This window comes from Nannobrachium achirus (genome assembly GCF_963921795.1).
Source record: "Nannobrachium achirus genome assembly, chromosome: 1".
NCBI lineage: Eukaryota > Metazoa > Chordata > Actinopteri > Myctophiformes > Myctophidae > Nannobrachium > Nannobrachium achirus.
In genome coordinates, this window is record NC_137810.1 from 38,414,462 (window position 1) to 38,434,606 (window position 20,145).

The window sequence follows — 20,145 nt, forward strand, 5'->3', positions numbered from 1 at the left end:
AACACTACAGCTGTTTACTGTATTATGCCCCGCTGACCAGAGTTTCTAAATGCATAGACATGTCTGAATGAAAGAGGTATTTCAGGGCACTGATAAACAGCTAAACCTTTTGTGGTGAATGACTAACGGCCAAACCATCCCTCTCTCATTCAATTGTCTATAGCTCTAAGTTGAGTCTGGCAATTTTTTCAAGAGTCTCTGTGGGGCGACATGTGGGCTCTGTCCAACTTGTGCTCTGTCCAACTGCGTATCACCTATCAGAAATAGCCATGATCACATGGCCTGGACACACAGAAGTGGGCTATAATTAGAACCCACAATGTGTTCTGTTTCAGTGTACAGGGAAGTGGGGGACCCCTTTCGTCCCCTGAACTCAGACTGTAGTCAATAAGTCAATAAGACTGGCATCCCAAATCAGATTTTTGGGCCATCTAGATTTGATTCAGATAGACAGATTTTTTTTATTAAAACAAAACAAAAATCACATGGAAATAGTTTTTTTTCTAATCAGATTTGAACCACGTTCCCAGGTGGTTGGCAAATCAAAAGTTTATTTCTAATGTCTATGTGTCTCAGTCTGGACACTAAAGCCTGATTTATACTTTGTCATGATTATGATCTGCAAGCTCCCAACGTGTGGCCATGGCCATGTCATTGCATCATTACCACAGCAACCAACTGATTGATTATTGATTTATTGATTCAATACTCTATTAGAAGTTTTCATAGGAAAAGGTACAGGACAGTACCGTTCACTGCATGATACAATGTCAACTAAAAGGATAAAGACCACAAGACAGCTCACTGGCTTGTTTAAATTGGGGTCCCTTTGAACTGGTTGATTGTGTCTGAACTCTGAATACACCAATCCGACCTGATCTCCTGCAAATAAATAACAGTGCGGACTGTCAGTTCTAAATATTGTATTTGAGAAACAAATTGGATTTGCCTGCAGTCTGAATGAAGCCTAAGTGGCAGTCACAGATACAAACACCAACATCTGACTTTGAGCTGAAAATTAGATACTTGAAGTACAGTACCTGGAATAGGAAGTAGCTAATACTGTTAGCTACTTGCTGTAATAACACATTATCCTAGGGACAATGTGTTATTACAGCATCAAAATCAATGTAACCACTTTAACCATATACATTGGCGATTTGAAAATAGCCCATCTACAAGCTCACAATGCATTACAACCCGGTGTGAGCTTTATCGTCTATATATTTTATTTTTAATGTACAATTAAGATGTACACAATTTGCACTGTTTTTGAAAGTCTTGCATGGTAGTTAGTTCCCTGGCAAAAATATTTTGTCTGCAGCCAAAAACATTTTAGGGGGCCCGGGACATGAAAATGTTTTTTCTTTTAGACTCTGTTGTAGGCCTACATGACAGAAAGGTGGTTAGGGCCTCTGCCATTTAAGTTCTAACTATCAGATCTCGGCTGAATTATCAGTTTATGGTTTGTCAGAAAATGTGGCTTTTAAGTGAGAAGATAACTGATATATTTCCTTTTTCTTTGCAGGTAACATTTAAAGTGGGCCTGTCTGTCAGCTTGTCACTGTGGCACAAAGATGGCTGAGGTTGCACAGGTTATGGCTGATGTCACACACGATACGGACAATATCACCAATGAACATGACAATGACATAGATGACGTGGAAAACAAGGACGAGGAGGACCCCATGCTCGATGAGGAGGACCCCATGCTCGATGAAGGTGACGAGGAAGAGGAGCACGCTGATGAAGGTGATGAAGCGCTTAACAATGACGAAGAGGAGTCCGCTGATACCGAGACCGACAACACACACAACGTGAACGGCGTGAAACACAAAGACAATGACAAAGCCGATAAGAAAAAAGAGCATTCACAAGCAGTAAACGGTGACACAAAGCCAACAGAGAAGACGGAAGAAGCGGCGCCTGGCGAAAGTGAACAGAACATTTCTGATGTGGTTCTGAAGCGAGAGGTAAGACTATCATAAATAAATGCATGTCATTTACTTCCTACTAGATACACTAACAGATTCCCATGTAAATATATCATTTTAGTATTATTATTTTATTATATTTCTCTAGAGAGGTAAGAGTGCAGGCAGCTACAGCATCCATGAAGCAGCCTGGGGTTCAGTGCTTTGCTCAAGGGCAACCTTGGCAGCCTTGGCAGTTTAATTTGTGGTAAAAAGAAGAGAGTATAGTCTGCACTGACTGCACACTGTAAAATAACGTAACTCTTCAGAAAGACATTCTGAAGAAGACGTTACGTTGGTTCAAATGTAAATAAACTACTGACTGGGAGCAAGTTATTTTACAATGTGTGGAATCTATTTTCTTAAATGTCTTTGATCAGTTTATCCTGCACCATCTGTTTTAGCTATTTTAGTAGCTCTTTTTCTTTTAATAGTTTAATTCATGGACCATATAGCTAACCCACTCAACAAGTGTAGTGTATTGATCTAACTAAACCTTGACTTCACTTTCTATTGTTTTAGCATGATACAATTCTCCATATTATTCAAAAATGTTTGCCTTCCAACATTTCTTGCTGCAAATCACATTCAATGTCGTCTCATCATCAGTGGGGTAAAGTAACTAAGTACATTTACTCAAGTACTGTACTTAAGTACAATTCTGAGGTACTTTACTGGAGTATTTCCAATTTTCAGTACTTTTACTTCTACTAAACTCTGAGATGTATTATAATTTTACTCCACTACAATTATTTGAAAACTAGTAACTAGTTACTTTGTATATTTGTATTATTATTATACAAAACACCAACTTCAGCCCTACTGTAGGCCTATACATTTCAGCCATTTGAAAATTCTGTTAAAAATAAAGATATTTTAATACATTTTATACAATGAAAACGTTTGAAATGGACACTTTCAAAGGTACCAATGCCTTTGTACTTATACTCAAGTAAATTTCATAACTTCTGACTATCACTTGTAACAGTATTTCTACACTGCAGCATTGATACTTGTCCAGCACTGTCTCATCATTCTGATTTGTCCAACAGAAACTCCTCCGGACGAGGAAGCCTGTGGCCAGGAGCTACGTGCCCAAGGACAAGGACAAAGGCCAGGTCAAGAACAAGTTCGAGGCCATGCAGAAAGCCAGGGAGGAGCGCAGCAGAAACAGGACCACCGAAGAGGCCAAGAAGAGAACAGAGCAGTGCACCAAGGAGAGGGCATATCTCATCAGGAAGCAGCAGGTCAAAGACAGATAACCCAACCCCCCCACTAACCGTCCACTACTGTGACCTGCATGGCATGATGAGGCATGACCAGGTGACAACGCTTGTGTGGTTTGTGTGACAATTCACTACATTTACAAGAACAACACCAACAACGTCAATCCCAGATCATTTTAAAGCTACAATCTGTTCATTTTGCGTCCATTGACACTCTCTCGACAGAGAGAAATAAATGATGTCCAAACTATAATAAAGATTGACAACATACAGATTGGTTAGAATAAGTCCAAGATTGTAAGCTTTAAATAATTTACTAATTGATTTATTTAATTATTCAATTTACAGTAATACCTTGTGCATCATACAAGAAAAAAAGAACAATAACATAATTAATATTGACACTGCAAACTTGATTGTAGAAGACAAACCCTTGGTGAAATACAGTGATATTGTGATGTGAGTGGATTACCAGTGACATACAGAGAGACCAGCCTCCCAGTGCACAGCCGTACTGTCTGTCGTGTCTCTGCAGGAAGGGACACCTGCGCTGATCTCCCTTCCTTGCCAGCATGGGATGCTCCAATCAGAGGCTCGTCTGTGGGTCACATGACGAGTTATTAACAGGGATTAGGTCCCTGTTCTTGCTGGGACCAGCATGGCTCCTGAGGCACAAAGCAGATGATCCCAGCTAAACCATTGCCTCACGTACTCTCTTGTCTGGTCAACCGCAGATAAAAGAACTCCTAGCCTCCAGCGATGAGGAAGAGGAGGTGAAGCCGGCCAAGGTAGAAAAATCCTACGTCCCCAAGATCACAGGTATGACATGTTGGAGAATGGGAGGAGTGGAGTCGAGTGATAAAGAGGGATGTCCCATTTGGCCATTTGGTTAAAGAAGTGTAGGGAGTGGTTCACAGCTTACCTCTTGTGTTGTGCTCTTCACTCCTCTATATTTGGGGATCCCTCAGGAAGCGTAAAGGGGAAATTTGCAGAAATGGAGAAGCAGAGACAAGAGGCGGAGAGGAAGAAGGCCAGCGAAGAGAGGAAGAGAAGGGTTGCCCAGGATACCTCAGAAAAAGCCAAGATTCAGAAGGAGCTGGCCCAGAAAGCTGCTGCGGTATGTAAACATGAGGGGGGATTCCTTTGGTATGGGGCCCACCTGTGAAATGGGCCTTCAGCTATTGTACCCCACTAGAGGGAATGGCTTCCAATCATCTGTAATCATTCAGGTAATCCTCAGCTGTTACCCGGATGAGTTATTTTAAGTGCCATTTGAAAGCCAAACAGGATGGGACAGCAACATGGGAACTCTTGCTTTAGTAGCAGCATAGAGCCTTTTGGGATTTTAAGACGGATAGTGTAAATGTATTTTTAATGGATACATCAACAGCATAGGTTAAGACAAGGTTTGTGTGTTGAGACCATTAGTCAGTTTAGTCCTTGGCAATGTATAAATGTTATGTAATGATGCTTGCTCCAGATAAGCAATTATAGGCTTTTACGTACTGGCACTAATTCTGGTGTTGCTCAAAGTAATCAAATTAATCCAGTGAGCTAAATATTCAACTGTACATATATTATTACAACACTCTGTAACAACATGTTAAACTGCCTTTTATCCAGCATTTGATTTGTACCAAGTCAACAATACTGTAGGGACGACATCATATAAATTAGATTAATGTATGTATTATACTGTAAAGTATTTAGGATGATTGATTAAGTGAGCAGCATTTAGGATAGATCATGCTACTGTATAAAACATTGTCAACAATGCTAGTCCTCATGCTGGTGGATTCACTACAGGTCATAAACTTAAGGTAGTTACAGTGTGATAGCCAGAAGCTAATAGTGTTGTATAGTCTCCATAATCATTAATGCCTGAACAAATTACTTAATCAATATCAGAATACAGTGTTATTCTAAAACTGTAACCATGTACTGGTATTTACAGTACAATGTGATAATGATTTCCTTGTTGCCCATGATTTTTCAGTTGATCTTAGAGAGAGGGAGAGAGGGAGGGAGAGGGGGGGGGGGAGGGAGGGAGAGAGAGAGAGAGAGAGGGAGAGAAGTAGAAGTTGTGTTAAATGTGTTTTATCCTAACAAGCTCACAAGAAGTGGTTTTCATGTGGGGCTAATATCTCAAAATCGAGATGGCTTTGTTTTGAAAAGCACTGATTCAGTGTTGTTGAAACAACTGGGCCAGTCTACTTCTATTGCTGCCTCCACCACAGACACTGCCAGGTGTAGACAGCATGTGACTGGCAACTGTTTCCCACACCCCCCACAGTGACTAATTTAGCTCCTGTCCCCTTCCTCACTGTGACTGACTTAGAACTTCCTATCTTAGCCTCACACTTGCACTCATAGACTGACGAACTGCTGCAAATGGTGACCATTAGAACCAAAGAGCCCCCTCCCCCCTCCTGCAACTCAATGTCCTCTTATCTTCAGTCTGAGGGTGTTTGTTAAGTGACCTACATTCATGTATTTTTCCCTGTCTGGGTGTCAGACTGACCCTAACCATAACCCAGGGGTGAGATGCCGTAGGAGCGCAAAGGTACGACGTCCCCATTCTTTTCAAGCTGCACGCACACGGCCCCCACATGCACGCGCGTGCATGCACGCCGTCAAGATGTGTGACGGCGCAGTCCATGCTTCCCCCTACCTGGCTGCTTTGCATAACAATACTCGGGCAAGCAGACCTCACCTAGGGCTACGTCCTCAGTTACACTGTATAAACTTTGCACAACAATACTCGGGCAATTGAATACAGTGTTTCAACAAGCAAGCTACGCGCACACATGCACGTGTACGCAACGTGCACGTGACGTCGTGAATTTAGAGTACCCACACTTCAAAAATCCATATCACACCACTACCATAACCCATGTAGCCTGGCTTAGCCCGACTCTATACTAATGCAGCTAAATAACTGCAGTATAGATCCCCACCTTGTTTTAACATGGTTGGATTGTGTCTAGCTGAGCTAGGCTATAACCCATGCACTCTTCCGCTCTCTTTTCAACACTGCATTGAAGGATTTCTGGGAACATTCGGGGAACAACTGTAGAATGTTTTGCCAGACTTATTTAGAATTTACATTTTAATCGATCTGCTCTCCGATAATTATGCTTTAAGCCGCAAGCTAGTAAAGTGATTCTACCAGATAGGAAAAATAAGCAAAATGAAGCAATGAAAAACACAAATAAACAAAACTCTCTGTACATGTTTTAACTCTTAAAATACCTTCTAGGACGGAGATGATAGCATGCTGATACGGGTAGTGCCAGGGAAAGCTTCACGAACCCCAGGCAGAATCAAGGTTAACTTTGAAGACCTGGAGAAGAGTCGTGAGGATGACCTGAAGAAGAAGGCTGAAGAGGAGAAGAAGAGACGCTACGCTGAAATCAAGGAAGCCAAGCGGCGCTCACTCGCTCAACAGGTGAGCCCGGGAGTGTCCTTTTCCATACATACCCATTGTTTATGGAGAAAACGATGACTTTCTGAATTCCATCTCTCGATTTCTCTAATTATGTTGAGTTATTAATTATGTTATTCTCCAGGGCCGGGTGTGTGAGTTTGGGACGATTCCCCGTCCTGGGCTTTAAATCCACATCTTTGGTTATTTAATTTCATCTGCGATACTATTTCTAAATGGCATTCTTTTAATAACATTCCACTCTCTATTATTTTTCATGAATCGCACCTTGATTATAAGATATGTACAATATCATCCTCATTCGTAATAGTTTTCTTCAAATTGTGGAGCAAGCACACAACGCATTGCTACGTGCTGCGTTGTGAGCTTGTAGATGAGCTATGTTCACCACTTCTTAATTATTATATTATTTTATTTATGGGATTCTTGCATTTGTTTGTTTGTTAGTTTTAAAATGTAAAAAAGAAGGAGAAAAAAACGTTTGAAATTGCTACTGGGCTGTTTCTGATGTTAAATTCCTGGTTTCTCCTCATCTGCTCTCAGGATGATGATGATGAAGACGACGACATGAAACCAGCAGAGAGGGAGCAGGTGACTCCTGGAAAGTTGAAGCTGTCGTTCGAGGAGCTGGAGAAGGAGAGACAGGAGCAGAGGAAGAAGAAGGCTGAGGAGGAGGCCAAGCGCCGTCTGCGGGAGGAGAAAAAATCATTCGATGAGGCCAAGCTTGAAATGGTGATGCACCTGAGCATTTTCTTTACATATCCAAATGTGATGCACAGCTGTGGGTTGATTCCTGCTTTCGGATTCTAAAAGTTAGGAGCAATTACAATTTAGAATTTACAATTCATGCATTTAGAAGATACTCTTATCCAGAGCGACTTGAAAAGTTCAAGATTAGAGTAAATGGAATGGACCCTTGTCAACTAACCCCAGGGCCGTAAATAGCATGCAAAGAAAACAACAAAGTGCTACAAAGTAACAAGGATACTATGTAAACATCAAACCTAGCATCTGTCTAAACAACATCTAAATACCATTCTGAGCATTTGGGCTCAAGCAAACAGTACTGTATGTGGGGGGGGGGGGGGGGGATCTCTATAGTAGGACACTTGAAGCATTTGCCACGGTGTCGTAGGAAAGGGAGGGACAGGTGTCCCGTGTTAGTTTATCTAAGTGAGGGAAGAGCAGTGATGGAACAAGTACTCACATGTTTTACTTTAAGTAAAAGTATCAATACTGCAATGTAGATATCCGGAATTAAAAATGTACTTGAGTAAAAAGTACAAAAGTATTGGTATCAAAATTTACTTACAGGGATAGTGCATGCACAAATCCACTCTAGCCCAGGTGCTGGACAAACGGCAATACAAGAGAAGGATAGAGTCCGCAACACTGGTAATACTCAGCTATATAGCTATATATACAATAAAGCAGAACTGAGTATTATCAGTGTTGCGGACTCTATACTTCTCTTCCATCAAAATTTACTTAAAGTACCAAAAGTAGAAAGTTCTCACTATGCAGAATATTCCATTTCACAAGTTTTCAAATGTATAAAATGTATAAAAAATATTTTGAAAATAGCAAATCTACAAGCTCACAATACTTCACATCGCGACACATGGCCGGAAATGTATATAGGGCTGAAGTGGTAATGCATGTTTAGAAACAATAATCAAAATCTACAAAGCAGATTCAAGTTTTCAAACGATTGTAGTGGAGTGAAAATCTAATATTTGCCTCTGAGATGTAGTGGAGTAGAAGTAAAAGTACAGAAAATTGGAAATACTCAAGTAAAGTAAAACATACTTAAAAATTGTTAAAGGCCTTGTAGGCCGATAGGCTATCACCAGTGAGCGCAGTCTAACGTAGGTTCTGTCTATTCTTTGTTGCTATTCCTCTCAGGCTGAAGATGAGGAGGATACTCAGGACGGCCTGGAGGAGAAGGACGATATCCGACCTGGGAAACTGCAGCTGAGCTTCGAGGAGTTGGAGAGACAACGGGTAGAAGGGGTGCGCAAGAAGGCAGAAGAGCGGTACAATAGACGGATGGAGGAGGAGAGACGAGCCTTCGCAGAGGCCAGGAAGAGCATGGTTAGTATAACGTCCACCATGAAATAGAAATACTATTATTCAGTAGTATGAAAACATTACAAAATTTAGAAGCTTTTAGTTTATATATTATTCAGGTGATTATACAGGATTTTTATTGTGCAATGCCATTGTGTGACGATCAGTGGTGTGAAGTAATTAAGTACTTTTACTTGAATACAGTTTTGAGGTATTTGTATTTTACTTGAGTATTTCCAATTTCCAATACTTTTACTTCTACTCCACTACATCTCCGATCCAAAGATTGTACTTTTACTCCACTACATTTATTTGAAAACTTTAGTTACTAGTTACTTTGCAGATATAAATTATAATATTATAAAACATACATTAATCCACTTTAGCCCTATTTTGTACCTTGGCTTTTTGAAAATAGCCGATCTACCATACAAGCTCACAACGAGTCACGATGTGAGCTGCTATTTTCAAACATTTTTTACTTGGCACTTTATGTGGCACTTTATGTACTTTTTTATGCCAGTACTTTCATACTTTTATGCAAGTACATTTTGAATTCCAGACTTTTACTTGTAACAGAGTATATCTACATTGCAGTATTGATGGTTCTACTTAAAGGAGGACTTCACCACTTTTCAACCTATCTTTATAATAGGTCCTCACTAATGTTCATAATAAAATTATGTACTTTTTTATGCCAGTACTTTCATACTTTTATGCAAGTACATTTTGAATTCCAGACTTTTACTTGTAACAGAGTATATCTACATTGCAGTATTGATGGTTCTACTTAAAGGAGGACTTCACCACTTTTCAACCTATCTTCATATAATAGGTCCTCCCTCACTAATGTTCATAATAAAATTATGTACTTTTTTTATGCCAGTACTTTCATACCTTTATGCAAGTACATTTTGAATTCCAGACTTTTACTTGTAACAGAGTATATCTACATTGCAGTATTGATGGTTCTACTTAAAGGAGGACTTCACCACTTTTAAACCTATCTTCATATAATAGGTCCTCACTAATGTTCATAGATAGCGCAATTTTTTTCTACTCGGTCCAAGTCTCCTAGGAGAGCTGTGGGAAGTTCAGAATCCATCGTCTTGTGACATCATCATTTTCCCCCCCAAAAAAAGTATTTAGATGTGTATTATCGCGAGAACAATGGATTCCACTTTAACATTGCAACTTTTCAGGAATAGAAAGCCTGCAGTTTCTATTAGCTTGGATTCCCAATCGATGATGTCACAAGACGATGGGTTTCTGACCTGCCCACAGCCCTCCTCTGAGAAAAAAAGAAAAAGAAAAAAAAAGAAAAGCTATTTTTTTGTGAGGACCAATTATATGAAGATAGGTTGAAAAGTGGTGAAGTCCTCCTTTAAGTAAAGAATGTGAGTACTTTTTCCACCACTGGTGATGATATACTCTTCCTCTCAGCTGGTGGATGAAGACGACGAGGTGTTCATGGCCTTGGTGAACATGGAGGGCACTAAACCAGGGAAGCTGTGCGCCAGCTTCGAGGAGATGGGGCGCCAGAAAAGGGAGGAGATACACAGGAGGGCCGAGGAGGATGCCAAGAGGAGACTGGAGGATGAGAAGAGGCTGTTCGCAGAGGCCCGCAAGAATATGGTAAGTATGCAGCTAGGCCCAGCTGCACAGGAAAGTCTGCATGGATATAATACTGACACAGCTCCTTATTAACCCATTAAAGGGACTACACCATGAATTTAAAAAAATCCAATTTTTTTAATGTATTTTTTTGGTGTCCCACCAGCACGTTCTATACTCACGAAGTCCTATTTCTGACCGTTGTGTCTTTCTCAGTTTATGGGCAGATCTATGTAAGCAGGTCTCAGAACGGGCTGTCTGATTTTTAGGTCCGATTGTGACATCACAATCGGGACCTACTGCTACTGCTGTGCTGAGTGGGGGTTGGGGAGGGGTGGGCAGGCCTTCTGAGCAGGAGGTGGGGAGGAGTGTGGGGCCAAAACTGGCTCAATAGCGCAGTCCTCCCACTCAGGACAAGGTGGTACTGCAGATGAAAATGCTCTGAAGAAATGACAGGGGCTCATTTAGCCTCAAACCTTTTGAAAAACGTTTTTGGGACTCAAACAATGTTATATACATTATTTTTAAATGCATGGTGTAGAACCTTTAAGACCAGAGGCCAATTCTAAAAAGAGTCTTCTAATTCCTAACAGTTTTCTGAAAAAACGCATGTTTCTATATGTCAGTGGTGCTCAAATGTTTTTATGTTAAGGAACCAAAATATTTTGTTCCAAGGACCCCCAGAAAAAAAAAATGTAGTTAGAAATGTTCGCTTTAAAAATGTACATGTTCAAATTATTTGCACATATTTTTAAGATTTGTCTATAATACTGTAGAAGTTCTACAAGCTCATGGCGCGGCTCGAAGTGGTGCACTATGAGCTTGTATATCTGACATGGATGCTTTTCCCAGTCATACTATGACCATGGGTTAGTCATAGTATGTTCTACTAAAGTCTCCTGTTTCTTAATTTAAAGGGGTATTTCACTTTCAAAAAAACTTTTGGTAATTTTATCATCTAATCAGGCTTTTATGAACACCCTGAACAGTTTTTAATTAGCTTGATTGAATATTTAGATATTTGATGTAAATGTTACCAGGCCCTCCAGGCCCAGGGCCTTCCCCCATACACACCCATTGTAACTTCAAACTTCATTTTAACCATGATAGATTCATTAAAAAACACCCATTCTTTTTTCTGGTGACTCATACTACCCTCCTAATATGTGAGCAGGCCGTGTTTTTTCGATAACATTTTTCATTTATTTTTAATAATTATTTTTTTGTATTTCATTTTTTCCATTTTTCCAAATAATTATTAAAAATAAATGAAAAAACACGGCCTGCTCATGTATTAGGAGGGTATTATGAGTCATTAGAAAAAATAATGGGTGTTTTTAATGAATCTATCATGGTTAAAATGAAGTTTGAAGTTACAATGGGTGTGTGTGGGGAGAGAAACCCTACCACTGCTCCCTGTTGAAAGTGGAATATCCCTTTAATCTTAATCTGTTGTTCTTCATAGAACATTATGAAAAAATAGCGTTCATTATGTTGCTCATTGTCTGGCATGCCGCTTTGTTGTTGTCCTTTGTCATCAGATTTAAGTTCAGACACCTTTGTGTATTTCAGTATGGCTTTCAGCACATTGCCATGAGTCAGACAATCATTTTTACATGCAGCATGATGAGACAGTATAGAACATTTCAATAACATTTGGAAATTATTCCACTTAAATGCTTTCCTTGTTCAGGGGGTGTTTTAGAACACGTTATTTACCTACTCAAAAATTAACAGAAACATTAACATTTGATAAACTAAACCACCAACATTACCTGCTTATTGTAAGTCGCTTTGTATTAAAAGCGTCTGCTAAATGCCTAAACTGTAAACTGTAAACTGTACATTTTTTTATCTTTAATTTGGAGTCATAATTGGACATGCATTAATGGTATCTGTTTATGTACAGTACAGTATATTATTCTGATATAAATGGCACACCTGCAATGCTGATCCCTTTTCCAAATTAATTCTTGAAGAGCCCCGGCCTGGATCAGGAAAGTTCTGCATATGACGATGGAGAAGTAAGATATTCTTAATTTCAAAAGCCTTTTGTATTTACAATATGGTGACTGATGGGAATCATTTTGTCCATATGCTGCTGTTATATTCAATGTAAGTACAAATGTCAGAACCATCCAGACTGCATGAGGATAATATCGCTGCTTTGCTGTGATTGGAGTGCTTCAAGTGTGTGCACGAGGGTACATTATTATTTTATTTTAAACATTGACACAGAATTCTGGTGTTGGAAGGTTATTTTAGACTAGGTAAGTAGGTGAGGCTGCCATGAACTCTTATGGTCTATAATAGAATGCGACCAATGCACAATTTAATGATTGCTTGCTTATGTTGCAAGTTGCTGATTTTTGTGGCTATTTTACAAATTAAATGAAGCGAATGCTGAAATTAGACAACAACCCTATACTGAAATGGGGAAATCCTGTTAAGGCAAACCCAGATAAGGCAAACTGGGCAAATGTACTGCCCCGGGTCTCCTACCGTACTGATAGGGCAACATGCAAATCTCCTTCTGCCTTCCCGTTAAGGCAAAATGCAAGTTCTAAGTCAATAGTCTTCTGATGAAGCAGAGATGCCCTATAGGTGTTTTCTTTTTGTGTTTTACACTTTGTGATCTCTGGTGAGTTTTGTTTTTAAGTTTCAATGTTAACCTGCTGCAGTGTGCACAGGTGCTTTCATGCCACTGATGAGGCTGCAGTGAAGAAAAGTAATCCATTGTGAAATGTAATCTAAGAGTACTAAACATCATTTAAACCAATCAGACAGAGAGTGATTTCCACAAATATTTTTTATTGAAAAAGGAAAACAAAACACCAAGTCTCCTAAAACAAATTACCAACCCGACACCAGTGCTGTTGTCATGTTAGCTGGCCAATTAAACTAAATAAAATATATTTACAGTGCTTTGTAGCAAACATCGTAATATCATGATGTTTGGAAAGGCATACGTGTATTTTCCAAGTAGGCTGCGTCGCTCTGGACAGCATACTAGCTGAGCACTTATTTTGCCTTAACGGGGCTTTGCCTTAACGGGCGTTGTCATTACGGGACGTGCTCTACTGAAATAGCCCCCCAGGTCTGTGATGTAAGACCTTTTGGCCAAACAAAACGTATAAATATTTGTTACTTTTGTTGAGTGATACTGTTCATCACACGCCACTTTGCCACTGAAGCACAAATAAAGCTAGATTCAGTCAGATCCCCCCCTTACACAGTGGTCTGTCTTTGTACATGTGCCACAACAGGCACCAGAGGAGGAACAAGGCGGCATGGTCAAAAGTGAGTCTCAGGAAGCATTAAACCCCAAAAAACTGGAAATCAACTTTGAAGAGCTGCTGAAACACAAGGAGGAAGCCGAGAGGAAACGCAAGGCGGAGGAGCGCAAAAGGAAGATGGAGCAGGAGAAGCAGGAGTTTGAACAGCTTAGACAAGAGATGGAAGAGGTCAGTCTGAAAGATCTAGAATTTACGTGTGTATCACTATCAATATGTTGTGCTTATGTTTGCTCCTCACTATCAGGTGAAAAGAAGGCAGCTGGTGACACTATTTGTGTATCAGAGGAGACAAATGGTCATCCACACCAGTAGTTCTCAACCTGCGGGTCAGGACCCCCAGAGGGGTCCCCATGTGATTTTGGGGGGTCCTCAGATGACAGAGAAGTTACAATTTAAGGACTAGTAGACCTTTTCAATAACTCAAAAAAGAAAAAAAATACCATCAAAGGTAATCAACAAACTTTAAAAGAAAAAGTATGTTGAAATATTGGCCAAATTGTCAAATAATATAAGAAAGAGGCAAATCTTCAAGCTCACAATTGTAGATCTGGTATTTTCACTATATTAATCTGTGGAACTGAGTCAAACAAAATATAATTCCTCAATTCCTACACTCCCAAGTGCTTGCAGGTGTGGGGTCCCCAGTTAAAATATGATTATTGTGGGGGCTTGCGGCTTGAAAAGGTTGAGAAACATTGATCTACACACTCTCCCCAGGCTAACTGGGGTTTATCAGTGACAGAGACCATGTTGTATTATAGATCATTGTTCACGGACAGATTCAGGACAGAGGTGTAATTTAATTTTACAGAGTGAAACCATCTATAATATTCAAATCTGGTTCATTCTTCTAGGATGAGGTGAATGAGAGCTCCGATACGGTGAGCAGAGAATACGAAGAGCTGACCAAGCTCAAGAGAACCGGTTCCATCCAGGCCAAGAATCTCAAGTCCAAGTTCGAGAAGATCAAGCAGCTGACTGACGAGGATATCCAGAAGAAGATTGACGAGGAACGGGCGAGGAGGAAGGCCGTTGACGACGAGATCAAAGAGAGAGAAGCAGGGAGATTCCAGGACGAGGTACGAGCCAGTGATGGAAAAAAGAAGTCAAATGTTTCACTTAAGTAAAAGTATCAATACTGCAATGTAAAATCAAACCCTGTTTGAAGTGGAGCAGTGCATTTGAGCAATTCATTTCATTAAGCTATGCCCTGTGTGTGTGCGAGAGGAATGTGTGTGCGTGCTGTGGGACCAGTAAAATTCTTCAAGCACGTGTGTGTGTGTGTGTGTGTGTGTGTGTGTGTGTGTGTGTGTGTGTGTGTGTGTGTGTGTGTGTGTGTGTGTGTGTGTGTGTGTGTGTGTGTGTGTGTGTGTGTGTGTGTGTGTGTGTGTGTGTGTGTGTGTGTGTGTGTGTGTGTGTGTGTGTGTGCGAGCGAATGGCTCTGTATGCTGCTCCACAGCACCACTTGAAGGTACCCAGCGGTATTGGAACTGCATACAACATGACTACATGACTACTATACGGACACACAAAGTCAAACACTGGAAGCTGTTAGCACTGCTCCAAAAATACTTAGGGTGCCCTCACACCAAAATACCTATGAAAGTGGAATCCGCATTCCGCCAATACATATCAATGAGAGTGAAGCGGTTTCATGCCAGCAGAGGATTTCGGCAAAAAACGCTCTCATAGGTATTTTGGTGTGAATACCTAGAGTGGAATCCGCCAATGCATTTCAATGAGAATGGACCGTTTTTTGCAGAAATCCTCTACTGGCAAAAAACGCTCCTTTCTCATTGAAATGCATTGGCGGATTCCACTCTAGGTATTTTGGTGTGTGTGGGCACCCTTACAAATAAAAGTCCAGAATAAAAATGCACTTGAGTAAAAGTACAAAAGTATTAGCATGAAATGTTCTTAAAGTACCAAATGTAAAAGTTCTCATTTTACAGAATGTCCCATTTCACAAGTTCAAATTGTATTAAACATGTTTTGAAAATAGCCGATCTATAAGCTCACAATGCGCATTGTGAGCTTGTAGATTGGCTATTTTCAAATGGACAAAATATCGTCGTCGTCGGGTGGAAACCTTGTATCTCCAAGTTTCAAATTTGTACGTTCTTTCGCAAAGTAAAGCCCTGCTTCATCATACAAGGCCGTTGCACAAAAGTTGTGAAAACAGCAGATCTACACGCACACACGTTGTGTGCTTGTAGATCGGCTGTTTTCACTAGTTTAAATCATTTTTAAAATGATAAATGCAAAACGAATGGTTTTGGACATACAAGGTTTTCACCCGACAACGACGATATATAGGGCTGAAGTGGTTTGTGTGTTTTGTTATAATAATCAAAATCTACAAAGCAACTAGTAACTAAAGCTTTCAAATAATTGTAGTGGAGTAAAACAAAGTACGACATTTTCCTCTGAGATGTAGTGGAGTAGAAGTAAAAGTACTGAAAATTGAAACATGAGAATATGAGTGGGTTATTTATTTATTTTCGCCCATCTGTTTAGGAGGATGACGACGAGGACAAAAGGAGTCCAACGAAGCCTGAGGAGACGCCGTTCAAACAGAAGGTGGACATGCGCGCACGGTTCGAACAAATGGCCAAAGCCAGGGAGGAGCTAGAGAAGAAGAAGGTGGAGGATCAGAAGCTGCAGAGGATGCAGTTTGAGCAGCAAGAGATTGACGCCGCCCTCCAAAAGGTAAATCTCCCTGAGCATTTTTGCTTTTGGACAATATTATTGTAATTTTATGTTTAAACATTGAATATAAACAATGTATAGTCAAGCTACTTTTAGATTTTTGAATAATTACTAACCAATTTAAATATTTTGCTTCATTAAAACTTTCAGGTGATATACCGCCTTCAAATGGTCCGTTACTCTGGGTGATATTTTCTGTTGCCATATAAGAAGTCATGGATGTTTGAATCTTTTCTCCAGGGACTATTTATTTGCATCTGAACATTTCAAGATAATCCACATTTTGAACTGTTTTAAAACACAACAGTAGCATAGCTTGTACAAAAATAAAGTAGAATTCACATTGTGGGATTATCTGTTTCAAGCAAACCTCCGAATGTCTCTGCTAGACTAGTTGATTTTCACAAGGGACTGAAACCCCCCCCCCCCCATGAACACAGTTTGTTTTAATGGAAGTGCTATGCTAGTGTATGCCAGTAACAGCAGCAACATGATGAGGCACTGAATGTCTATTCTGGGATGAGCTACTTGAACCGCTGTTTTTATCTGGTTGCAGAGAGTTGAAAAATTAAAAAGCTTGGTGGATCTTAGTTTGTGAGACTGATGTTTGTTATTGTGTTATTTTTATATATTATATATACATATTTTTTTTAATTCAGAAAAACGAGGAGGAAGAAGAAGAGGGAAGCATTATCAACGGCTCCGCAGGCATCGACGATGACGAGGAAGATCACGGCCGGTCGGGGGCCCCCTGGTTTAAGAAGCCACTCAAGAACCAGTCGGTGGTGGACTCGGAGCCTGTCCGGTTCACCGTCAAGATCACCGGGGAGCCCAAGCCAGAGGTGACCTGGTGGTTCGAGGGCGAGATGCTTCAGGACTGTGAGGACTATCAGTACATAGAGAGAGGAGAGACTTACTGCCTCTACCTCCCAGAGACCTTCCCAGAGGACGAGGGAGAGTATATGTGCAAGGCCGTCAACAGCAGAGGGACGGCGGCCAGCACCTGTATCCTCACCATAGAAAGTAAGAGCACCGTGGTGTGATCGCATGCAGGGGCGTCACAAGGGGTAGGAAAGTGGGACTGAGTTACTAGGGCCCAAGGTGGAGGGGCCCTAGTAACTTTAGCTATTGAAAAATAGCAGATATACAAGCTCACAGTGCGAGCTTGTACTGTAGATCTGCTATTTTTTGAAAAGTCGTGAAAATGTGTGCAAATCTTTGAATATGTATTTTTTAAGCGAACATTTGTAACTCAAATTTTGCTTCTGGGGGGTCCCTGGAACTAAATATTTTGAGATGGGGGTCCGTGGCCAAATACACATCATCTTGGGGGTCCTTGACATGAAAAAGTTTGAGCACCACTGACATGGAAACATAGGTTTCTTGCGCACATTTTCACCATTTTTCAAAAATGGCAGATCTACAAGCTCGCAGCGCGGCACTCGGTGCCGCGCTGTGAGCTTGTATATCTGCTATTTTTCAATAGTTAACATTCATGGGGGGCCCGCGGTGAATCCCTGTACCCAGGGCCCAGAATTTGGTGTGACGCCCATGATCGCATGCCTGCATGACACTCTAAACCCGCTTTATGAACTCTCTGTCAGAAGTGGACCGCATGCTCCTCTTCCTCATGGACGTTGGACGGAGAGGCATCTGTGAGTAACCTCTCTCCTGTTTCTTTCTTACAGCTGACGACTACTGATGCCCTCTCCCACCTCGTTCTGGAAACTTTCCCTGTTGTCTCTCACTCCTTTTGTAAAATTTTGTCCCTCGCCCTAGGGCCAAACAGTGGGGGGAAGAAAATATGCTTGGCATTCCTAAGGGAGGGAAACCCAACACAAAAGAATATGCAAGATGTTGTTTACATATTGCTTATCTGTAAAGCTGCACTCCCCGCTAGAGTAGGAAGAAACTTGTGCCAAATTATTACTATTATTATTATTATTATTATTATTATTGATGGTGTTGTTCCTTTCCTACTGTAGGGATGCACAACATTTCAGAACTATCCATGTTTTATGATGCTAGCTCCTCGTGACACCAACCAATGTGATACCAACGATTTTTTAAACACAAAACACAAAATGTATACGGTACAAAACTCCACGGAAATCTGCTTCTGTTCTAACAAGCTGTGCTCATAACCATCAATATTCAACAAGTAATATTCCTGTCAGTATTATTTCCCATACTCTTTTGCACTGTGATACTTTCATTTATTTTTGTGACAACCCCATGATGCTGGCTATCATCATGACATTTGTTGGCAAGTTACAGAATTTCTCTCATGGCAAATGTCATAATTGCAGGAACAAACCTTTGTGAAGTCACATCTGCAACATAAAGTTCAGAAAATTGAAACTCATAGGTCTACTCTAATATTACTATAATGAACACTGCTGATTTTTGATGTCCCCAAACGTATTTTTCTTTTAAATTTGAGTTGAATGTAAAGCTCTTGATACAGTATTTATATGTATTGGAGACTATACATTATTTTATGGTTTGATAATAGACAGTTGTTAGGCTAGCTTGAATAGGCTATTTGTGATATGTTAAATAAGTAAATAAAAACCTTTTAATAAAACATACAAAACACTGTGTAATGGTCTTTACTGCTTCTAGTAGAACCAACTATCTATAGTAGTAACATATTCGCATACTTTCTCATATCGACAATGAATGTGGTTCTACTAGGCCTATTTTCTATGTATTCATTCATTCATTCATTGAATCAATCAATCAATCAATCAATCAATCAAAATTCAATAATTCATGATATATTTTATACATTTCTTCTTGGTACATATGGTACAAGGTGGTGACCAGTGGTGTAAACTTTACACCACTGGTCAAACATGCACAAAATTCAACAGAACACAGGAAAATATATATCTGTTAAGAGGTTTTGGGGAGAGGACCCCCAGACCATGGTAGGGGAGTTCCGCGCACCCCCCAAAAAATAAATCTCCTGGATTCTGACCGTCCAATGTTGACAACCCTGGTGTAAAGTAACTAAATACATTTACTTAAGTTTTTCAATTTTCAGGTATTTGTACTTTACTTGAGTAGGCTATTTCCAATTTCCAATACTTTTACTTCTACCATCTCGGATCCAAATATTGTAGGCTACTTTTACTCCCCTACATTTAATTGAAAACTTTAATTACTTTGTAGATTTGGATTATTATTACAAAACACACTAACACTACCATATACATTTCGGCCATTTGAACTTGTAGATCTGCTATTTTCAAATGATTTTTATAGATTTGAAAACTAGGACATTATGCATTAATGAGTAGCCTACTTTCTACTTTTGGTAGCCTACTTTATAAGTATTCTGATTTATTGATTGATTGAAGACTTTATTAGAAGAAGTTTGCATAGGAAAAAGTACAGTTTCATGACGGTACAGTTCACTGGTACAAGGTCTACTAAAAGGAGATAAGATCCTAGAAAAGACTACGCGTATTTCCATAGGAAACCATTTAAAGGAGTAGTTCACCCCCAAAATGACTTAAGTTTTTTTCTATTGATTACTCATGCCATGGAGACTAGAGTTCAATAATATTTTTGTTTTTTTGTCGCATTCCTAAGACAAAAATGTGATAACAATAAATGTACCCCCATTCGTTCCGGATGGAAACGGGTCCCCATCCGGAATCAATGGGGGTAAAACATTGAGGTCATTGAATGACAGACAGATATAGAACACAGTAGGCCTACTATGCAGTAGATAGTCAGGAAAAAGAGGGATGCTCATAGTAGTTTTACCTCTTTTATACAGTCTACTCAAGTAGCCTACACTT

At 40.0% G+C, this 20,145-nt stretch overlaps 1 protein-coding gene across 1 annotated transcript; it reads left to right on the forward strand.

The window, feature by feature from the left end:
• Positions 1-1,577: 1,577 nt before the first annotated feature.
• Positions 1,578-17,376, forward strand: nexn (nexilin (F actin binding protein); the record flags this gene model as incomplete). The annotated part of the gene is made up of 13 exons (XM_080728821.1): positions 1,578-1,973; positions 3,026-3,220; positions 3,934-4,018; positions 4,168-4,316; positions 6,459-6,647; positions 7,188-7,376; positions 8,550-8,738; positions 10,158-10,349; positions 12,308-12,352; positions 13,595-13,792; positions 14,479-14,703; positions 16,142-16,333; positions 16,993-17,376. The coding sequence occupies 13 exons, from the start codon at positions 1,578-1,580 to the stop codon at positions 17,374-17,376; spliced, it is 2,628 nt and encodes an 875-aa protein (XP_080584947.1).
• Between the last annotated feature and the right edge of the window lie 2,769 nt (positions 17,377-20,145).